This window comes from Nerophis ophidion, linkage group LG26 (assembly GCF_033978795.1).
Source record: "Nerophis ophidion isolate RoL-2023_Sa linkage group LG26, RoL_Noph_v1.0, whole genome shotgun sequence".
Taxonomy (NCBI): domain Eukaryota; kingdom Metazoa; phylum Chordata; class Actinopteri; order Syngnathiformes; family Syngnathidae; genus Nerophis; species Nerophis ophidion.
The window spans coordinates 1,563,346-1,573,099 of record NC_084636.1 but is presented as its reverse complement, the minus strand read 5'-3'; the positions used below and the strand labels follow the sequence as shown (position 1 = coordinate 1,573,099).

The 9,754-nt window shown below is 40.1% G+C and overlaps 1 protein-coding gene across 1 annotated transcript; it reads right to left on the bottom strand.

Annotated features, from left to right (window-relative positions):
• Positions 1 to 1,203: 1,203 nt before the first annotated feature.
• Positions 1,204 to 8,073, bottom strand: rpl36 (ribosomal protein L36). Its single transcript, XM_061887963.1, has 4 exons — positions 7,921 to 8,073; positions 7,326 to 7,420; positions 2,344 to 2,478; positions 1,204 to 1,327 (listed from the first exon to the last, which is right to left on the bottom strand). The coding sequence occupies exons 2-4, from the start codon at positions 7,416 to 7,418 to the stop codon at positions 1,238 to 1,240; spliced, it is 318 nt and encodes a 105-aa protein (XP_061743947.1). The 5' UTR covers positions 7,419 to 7,420; positions 7,921 to 8,073; the 3' UTR covers positions 1,204 to 1,237.
• Positions 8,074 to 9,754: the final 1,681 nt, after the last annotated feature.

Sequence of the window (9,754 nt, the reverse complement as noted above, 5' to 3'; positions counted from 1 at the left end):
TTCGGTCCCCTGGGGCGGGGGTTGCCCACATATGCGGTCCTCTCCAAGGTTTCTCATAGTCATCATTGTCACTGTCACCGACGTCCCACTGGGTGTGAGTTTTTCCTTGCCCTTATGTGGGCTCTGTACCGAGGATGTTGTTGTGGTTTGTGCAGCCCTTTGAGACACTTGTGATTTAGGGCTATATAAACATTGATTGATTGACCATTATTCAAATGTTAATAACATAGTGTATTTTACAGCATTATTCACATGTGAATAATATAAATACATGTTACAACTACAGTACATGTACAGTCAAAAGGAACATATGCATGATACAGTCTGACGGCTGTGGGTATGAAGGACTTCCTGTGTCGTTCCATGTTGCACTACTACTTCTCTTTAGTGAAGTACAGTAGATATGGGCATCTACATTAACAATGTGTCTGAACACAGAACAGGATTTTGGGACGTAATGCGGGCCAGATTGAGGATGATGAACCCTGGTATAGAGTGTCTATTGTTCACCTGTTACTGAATTTCTCTTTAAGTTTACATCACATTTTCCAAATGAACAATCAGTGCCAACTCCTTTGAGTAACAAATATTTGGTCAAATTCGAAGAGAAAAGCTGTTTTTTACAGTTAGAGCCTGTTGGTATTTTATTTATTTGAGAAGACATGCAAATGGGCAGCACGGTGAGACAGGGGTTAGTGTGTCTGCCACACAAAACGACAATCCTGGGTTCGATGCTGCACTCGGAATCTTTCTGTGTTGAGTTTGCATGTTTTCCCCGTGACTGCATGGGCTTCCTCCCACATGCACCTGGGGATAAGCCCCTCCCACCTCCAAAGACATGCACCTGGGGATAGGTTGATTGGCAACACTAAATGGACCCTAGTGTGTGAATGTTGTCCCTCTGTGTTGGTCCTGTGATGAGTTAGTGACTTGTCCAGGGTGGTCGCCGCCTTCCACAGCTGAGATGGGCTCCAGCACCCCCCGCGAATGAAACAAGCGGTAGAAATGGATGGATGGACAAGCAAATGAAAGTATACCATTACTTTGCTCAGAATTTCACATCAATACTTAAAACTGTCTTTAATGTTTTAAATATTACTAGCTACTAAATTCAAATCGTTGCACCAACAGCACCCAGGAGAGTGCAGATTACTGTATAAAAGTACACACAGAAACCCCCCTCCAAAAAAACACAAATAGTGGCAGTTTTGTAGTGGAACATTTATTAGAAGACAAATTACTCTTTCTTTGCGGCAGCTTTCCTCATGGCAGCCAGCACGTTGCTCAGTTCCTCTCTCTTTCTCTTGGCACGAATGTGGGTGCCAATCTGCAGAAGAAGCATATTGTTGTAAAAACAAAAAAAAAAACAGCCTCTTGTTTAGAAATAATGGCTACTGTGGTTGGATTAGGTTGCACAATTTGGATAGAAAGAAAGATTTTCCAAAAGAAAAAGTGCAAGTCACACAAAAATGGAAAAGTTCCGAGGTCTTATTTTAACAACTTCAATAATGACTTGAGACCTTCTACTTTAATTAAGGGAAGTGAGCACACTGTGAGGAACATTTCTATGAAGTGGTGCCACACAAACTCTGAACAAACATTTCCTACAACTGGGTGCATTTCTACACCATATTTTACCTTTAGATTTATTCTCATCTACCAACCTCTTTCGGCTGTTTTTGTGACACTTACATGTGCCAAGTATTGTACCACACAAACTTAAGTTGTTTTCGGTAGACAATTTACCAAGAATAATATCATTGAAATTGTTATGTAAAATTCTATAACATGCATGCAAATAACTCCGAAAATGTTTCCCATTAGGCACTTCTATCCTGTAGCCACGCACCTTCAGGTAAGACTTTTGGTGTTGGAACCGCAGTTTAAAATTCGCCACGTTAATATATTTTCTCACTGGCTACGAATAAATACTCTTGAACTACATCCGGTTCGGAACAGACTTTACTGTAATCATCCAAATACGATTAGCAGCGACAAGTAAGATAGCTAGATGATTAGTTACCTAGCGAGCTGTCTCTCAGTTCTGCAACTCAGTGCGGTGTTTAGGCAAGAGGAACAGCAGCTACCTGCGGCTAAGGCGGGCGTTCAGGAAATGTTTAAATCATATATATATTAATACTTCTTTTTAAAAGTGACAATGTTTAAAAACACAGATTTCTGCGTATAAATCACATGCCCAAACTTAAAAAAAAAAAAGCCAGATTTTATGATGGCTGAAGTTTTTTCCTGGAGCAGATTAGTTTCCACTAAAAACCTTAATATTTCAATGTTAGTATGTTCTTTCCTCCTCTACTTCAAATAAGGAGAGGAATAGAAACTCACCCTTTTCTTAATGAACTTGAGGGCTCTCTTGTCCTTGGAAACTTTCAACAGCTCCATGGCTCGCTTCTCGTATGGAGCAAAGCCGCACACCTCACGGATCATGTCTCGAACAAACTTGCTGTGCTTGGTCAGACGCTGCAAACACAATGAAGGGCAGTGAAGGTAACATCCATATTCTTCCCAAAAACAGTTAACGCGAGCCCAGGGTAGGATTTAGCACTTTTATTATTTTTCAGTTGACCTAAAAAATGGTTTATCTTGCTTTGGTTGAGGTCCTTTTTGCTCCCAGTACAACTTCAGCATGAGACAGACTTTTATTTTAGCATGTATATAAACAAATTTGGCCAAAACCACACAAAAACCTAAAAATAAAAGCACTTAGGGATTTTAATCTTAAAACATTTTTGCATTTCACTGTAAAACTGTCTAACATATGTAATGAAGCCTTCTGGTAATGTAGAATGCAAGTATAAAAAGTTTATTTCAAATGTTCTAAAGCCACGTTGTGCTTCTCAGCATCATTTGGCCACACGGCAGTAGTGTTATATGAAGATGTACATATTGGGGATGTAACGGTAGCAAAATCTCATAGTACGATATTACCTTGGTATTTAGGCAATATTACTATATCATTGTGGTATATATAGTACAGGCCAAAAGTTTGGACACCTCATTTCAATGTGTTTTCATGACTATTTACATTGTAGATTGTCACTATTACCATCCATCCATATTAACACCTGTCAAGTGAAAACCATCTCAGGTGACTACCTCTTGAAGCTCATGGAGAGAATGCCAAGAGTGCAAAGCAGTCATCAGAGCAATGGGTGAAGAAACTAGAATATAAAACATCCATCCATCCATTTTCTACCAATTATTCCCTTTGGGGTCGCTGGTGCCTATCTCAGCTACAATCGGGCGGAAGCCGGGATTCACTCTGGACAAGTCTCCACCTCATCACAGGGCCATCACAGATAGACAACATTCACACTAGGGACCATTTAGTGTTGCCAATCAACCTATCCCCAGGTGCATGTCTTTGGAGGTGGGAGGAAGCCGAAGTACCCAGGGTGAATCCACACAGTCACGGGGAGAACATGCAAACTCCACACAGAAAGATCCCGAGCCCGGTATTGAACCCAGGACTACTCAGAACCTTCGTATGGTGAGGCAGACGCACTAACCCCTCTCCCACCGTGCTGCCCAACATAAAACATGTTTTCAGTTATTTCACGTTGTTTTGTTAAGTACATAACTCCACATGTGTTCATTCATAGTTTTGATGTGACAATCTACAATGTAAATAGTCATGAAAATAAAGAAAACACATTGAATGAGGTGTGTCCAAACTTTTGACCTGTACTGTATGTCCACAAAAAAAAAAAAGAGTCCACAAAAAAAAAGATGCCACAGTGAGTAAAATTAAGTGTCAGAAATGTTTAAGATAAACACACTTACTGTAATTGAACACAAACAATGCTAAAAGTTTCTAATTTTATTACTACGAACATCAATGTTTAAGTGCAGGGACAGCCACTGTTTCAAGCAAATATGCACAAAACGTAGTTGCGTGACTTTAAAGTGACACTAACATCCAGTGTAAAACATTTTACTTTCTGTGAAGCATTGTCCTCCACAGAGGACATGTTTATATCTGTCTAGTACAGTGGTCCCCAACCACAATTTTTTTTTTTATTAAATCAACATAAAAAACACATTATACACTTACAAATAAATAGTGCACCAACCACAAAAAACTCCCCTTTTCATGACAAAAACGTCCCTTTTTCATGACAAAGAAGAAAAAAAAAGAAAAGAAAAAGAAAGGACACCCCCCCGGGCCGCAGTACAAATTAAGCGTTGACCGGTCCGCGGATACAAAAAGGTTGGGGACCACTGGTCTAATATATGCGGTTTCTCAGAGAAGTTAACTAATATAACTTAATAATACAACTACCTCACAAACTAATTTGTGGCTTCAAATATATTTTTGGGTGACTCTGCCTTCCGCCCAAGTGCAGCTGGCCAGGCTCCGACAGCCCACGACGTCGAGAGAGCCAAGTGGTGGAAATATGGATGAACGGAGGATTTATCAAGCAGTTTTTCAGTTTCCTCATATCTCCCGCATTGTACATTTTTTGGGGGCAATTTCTCAGTGTGCTGCGACGTGACCGCCTGGCTCTGTGTCGCCTTGGAAACACTTGACCGAAGCGGCACGCTTTGCAGAAGGCAGATTTCTTACCCCTCTCAAAGAGGTTATCTTTTCGCAAGGGGTTGTCGACCTGTTTGTCAGCAACATAACCCACAGAGCTATGGATAGATTTTTAGGACATTTTCCCAAAAAACAATTCCTCTCATCCACTACAAACACTTCACTTCCTGCTTATGGCCATCCACGCCCCCACCATGCCGCTCCGCACTGCGCAGAGGATTCTGGGAGAGTTTATATCCAAACCCAGTCAATGCTAAAGTGCCAGAAAAAAAAAAAAAAACTACAGACCAAATGTTTGTTTGATGCTGTCAAGTGTCACGGCATTATTGGGAAAACTTCAAACCCAAATACCACTGTAGTTTGGACATGATTCAATGAGTTTTCTTTATTTTCATGACTATTTACATTGTAGATTGTCACATCAAAACTATGAATGAAAACGTGGCGTTTTGATTGATTGAAAGTTTTATTAGTATTTTATTGGGGGCGGCATGGCGTAGTAGGTAGAGCGGCCGTGCCAGAAACCTGAGGGTTGCAGGTTCGCTTCCCACCTATTGACATCCAAAAAAGCGCTGCCGTTGTGTCCTTGGGCAGGACACTTCACCCCTGCCCCCGGTGTCGCTCACACTGGTGAATAAATGATAGGTGGTGGTCGGAGGGGCCCTAGGCGCAAACTGGCAGCCACGCTTCCGTCAGTCTAACCCAGGGCAGCTGTGGCTACAGATGTAGCTTACCACCACCAGGTGTGAATGAATGATGAGTTCCCACTTCAATGTGAGCGCTTTGAGTATCTAACAATAGAAATGCGCGATATAAATCTAATCCATTATTATTATAGTAGATTGCACAATTCAGTACATATTCCGTACAATTGACCATTAAATGGTAACACCCCAGTTTTTCAACTTGTTTAAGTCGGGGTCCACATAAATCAATTCATGGTAATATACTACTATATACACATTATATACTTAACAAAACATGGTGAAATAACTGAAAACATGTTTTATATTCTAGTTTCTTCAAAATAGCCACCCTTTGCCCCAATTACTGCTTTGCACACTCTTGGCATTCTCTCCATGAGCTTCAAGAGGTAGTCACCGGAGATGGTTTTCACTTCAAAAGGTGTCAATAATTTTGATGCCTTCAGTGACAATGTACAATGTAAATAACCATGAAAATAAATAAAAATGCATTGAATGAGAAGGTGTGTCCAACCGTTCGGCCTGTACTGTATATATTTTGATTCCTAAGACTGGACTGGAAATGAAGTGTACACCTTGGCATATTCACTTACGTGTCTATGATTTGGGGAAAAAACGAAGTAGACGCACGCCTACTCTATTTAACATCCACAATAAGATGAGAACCCTCACAAATATTTTACACTCTGCATCCATTTAATTTGTTTTACATTAAAAAAACAAACAAATTTAAAGGCTTTTATTTTTCAAAGTCGAAGTTGCAATTTCATTAATCATATGGAATCCAGTCAACTTCCTTTGTTTTCAACTGCACATGGAAGAGAGTCGTGACCACATTTGGGCCTGTGCGTGTTTATACTGGAGTCTGACAAAGATCACATTTTATTTGTAATCTCAACTGTCAGCTGGAAAAATAGGATTTTGCAACACTAAATGGTCCCTACTGTGTGAATATGAGTGTGAATGTTGTCTGTCTCTGTGTTGGCCCTATTATGAGTTGGTGAATTGTCCAGTGTGTACGCCGCCTCCCACTTGAATGCAGCTGAGATAGGCTCCAGCACCCCCCGCGACCCGAAAAGGGACATGCGGTAGAAAATGGATGGATGGATGATTCGGTGCACTTTGGCCTGAAGTGTAAACAGTAATTTGATGGATTGTTTGTCTCATGAGATTTGACAAGAAGAGATGATGCACATGTGTGTTTAAGAATAGCAGTGGCGCCTTCTGCCAGAATGCAGCTGAGATGGGCTAGGCGATATTGGCTTTTAGTAATATTGCGATATTTTTATGCCATATCGCGATATATATCTCGATATTTTTCCCTTGCCTTGAATGAACACTTGATGCATATAATCACAGCAGTATGATAATTTTATGTGTCTACATTAAAATATTCTTCACACTGCATTAATATATGCTTGTTTTAAACTTTCATGCACAGAGGCAAATCACAACTAAGTCAATTGACCAAAACTGCATTCATTAAATACTCTTCATTCTCTCGCGGGTGACATTTTAAATCAAAGAACAAATTAGTAGTGCTGCTACCTTTTATAGCAACACTTCTGCTGTATACTTTGTATATTGCTGTTGTGTGCTGAATATCTTCCTGCTTGAAGCCAAACCACCACCAGATGATGTACCCCCTGCTGTTTTATTGGGGCATTAATAGTTCTTCTTCCATTTGTGATCAGTTTCGCACCCTCTGTCTTGTAAAGTCACTCAACTCGCGCCTCAGCTAACGTTAGCCATGATGCTACCTCTCTGCTCGGCGAGAGCATATGACACTAAACGCGCGACAGTATGTGACGTACGTAAGAAGGTGGGCTTGTTTTGCGTCTCTGTGAGGAGAGACGAGAAAGAGTGAGAAACACGTAATGTAATGCCCGCAGCTAAAAGCAACTGCGTGAGAACGTATACTCAAATATTACGATATAGACATTTTCTATGTCGCACAGAGACAAACCCGTGATGTATCGTTTGCATCGATATATCGCTCAGCCCTAGGCTACAGCATCCCCATAAGGGACAAGCGGTAAAAAACGGACGGATGGATTGGAACTTACCCCACGTCGGCGGCCATGTTTGGGAGCAGTTACGTTCTTGGTGACTTGGTGGCCTTTATTCAGGCCAATGGCCATTGGGTAGCGAATAGCCATGTCTGCAAAATGGAGAAAAACACAATCAGCACGATTCCAAAGAACGTGATCAAATCAAGACATAGCAGTCGTTAAATCAAGCAAAGAGGTTAATGTTCTACTACTGACGTTTCCAAGACACGTTAGTTGATAATGTAAACACAAGCAGTTAAACAGTCTACATGGCTGATACTGACAGTTAGCTGGTGTACTTTGCTTTTATCCCTAAAATATATCAAACGCAAGCGCAGAAGACTTTAGAACGGCTGAGCGACATATTGTCAAACATGTGGTGCAGTTTTAAAAGGACAAGCCAAAGCTATTGTGGCGGCTAAATCTAGCACCGGTGATGTGTAGGAGACATCATTTATATTATATCCGTGGTGGAATCGGCACAATATTCCAACTTATGTGCGGAGCGGAGCGAGCAGATTGTTTGACTGTCATTTGGAAGAGTATAAGTTAGCGGATGCCCAAGATTGTGCGCGGGTTGAGGTTGGGGTGTTCGGCTGTGAATTCATACCTGCTGTCTGTAATGGCGGCGAGGCCGGAAGGACTGCTGATCACACGAGGCGGGAGACTGGCGGTGTTGGCCCGGGAGAGGTTAGAAAGTGAGTGGAGCGTCAGTGGAACACTGCCCCTACTGGCCTGGCGGGGGACTCCTCCTTCAATTCTGAGACTTACACTTCCTTTTTATTGTCATTTAAATTTGAACTTTACACAAGCTTCATTTAGCAGCAGATTTTAAAGACTTATAAACACAGTGAACTATATATGACCACAAATAATTATATATATAACAAAGGGTAACAACACAAGTATGTTTTTAGCACAGACAAACCAGACAATGAAGTGTTTCAGTCTTAATTCACCTGAAGTGAGTCTTGAGTTTTGAAGCAATTAATATTTTTGCACAAAAAATTTTTTACACTGATTTTTTTTTACAAACTGTTTATTTTTTTTACACCGAATTTTCATTTGTTGATTTGTTTATCCTGTATTTTGACCAACTTAATTTTTAGACACAATTTTTGCTCACATTTTTATTCAATAAATTGTCGGCATCATTTAATGTACAGAAATGTTTTCTAACAGAAACAATTCAGTTCAATAAAATCCATGTCAAAAGAAAATGTTTGTACTAACGTGACAAATTAACCTCCATTTTCACTTCCAGTAAATTAAGACAGAAGCAATTGATCTGACCTCAGAACCAGCCAACCTACCAACCAGACCATGATATTTTTGATTGATTGATTGAAACTGTTATTAGTAGATTGCACAGTACAGTACATATTCCGTACAATTGACCACTAAATGGTAACACCCCAATAGGTTTTTCAACTTTTTTAAGTCGGGGTCCACGTTAATCAATTCATGGTAACCTGAAGTGAGTCTTGAGTTTTGAAGCAAATCATTTTTAGACTTTTGTCTTTAGAATTCCTTTTTATTGTCATTCAAATTTGAACTTTACAGCCCAGATAAGAACAAAATTTCGTTACGTAAGCTCATGGTAGTGCAGGATAAAAACAGCAATAAGGTGCATATATATATATATATAATTAAATAAATATATAAAATATGTATATATAAAATAAATAAATATATATAAATAAATAGGGCTTCACGGTGGCAGAGGGGTTAGTGCGTCTGCCTCACAATACGAAGGTCCTGTAGTCCTGGGTTCAAATCCAGGCTCGGGATCTTTCTGTGTGGAGTTTGCATGTTCTCCCCGTGAATGCGTGGGTTCCCTCCGGGTACTCCGGCTTCCTCCCACTTCCAAAGACATGCACCTGGGGATAGGTTGATTGGCAACACTAAATGGTCCCTAGTGTGTGAATGTTGTCTGTCTATCTGTGTTGGCCCTGCGATGAGGTGGCGACTTGTCCAGGGTGTACCCCGCCTTCCGCCCGATTGTAGCTGAGATAGGCGCCAGCGCCCCCCGTGACCCCAAAAGGGAATAAGCGGTAGAAAATGGATGGGATGGATGGATATAAATAAATAAATAGATTACTGTACAGATAAATATATTGCACTTTTTCACATGTGTCCACGTTTATGGATGTATATTATATTGTCTTTTTTATTCCAGCGAATTAATCTATTTTGTTGAGGGGATAATTTATTTGTGATGCGTTCAAGATATTTTTTTAAGCTGAATTTTTTTGACACTCTATTTTTTTACACTGGATGTATGTACACTGGATTTTTACACACTAATTTTTTACACAGTGTATTTTAACAAATGTTATTTTAAACACACATTTTCTCACAATTTGTTATTTAATTACATCGTCAGCAGTATTTGATTTCAAACGGAAAATGTTCAGTTACATAAGTTTAGTGTAACAAAAAAG

What these genes read in the sequence shown, in the direction of transcription:
- rpl36 (XM_061887963.1), bottom strand. Translation starts at nt 7,418, where the DNA reads ATGGCTATTCGCTACCCAATGGCCATTGGCCTGAATAAAGGCCACCAA. An exon ending in AACATGGCCGCCGACGTGGG is followed by an intron (nt 2,479 to 7,325) that starts GTAAGTTCCAAT and finishes TTGTGTTTGCAG; the next exon opens with CGTCTGACCAAGCACAGCAA. An exon ending in TCAAGTTCATTAAGAAAAGG is followed by an intron (nt 1,328 to 2,343) that starts GTGAGTTTCTAT and finishes CTTCTTCTGCAG; the next exon opens with ATTGGCACCCACATTCGTGC.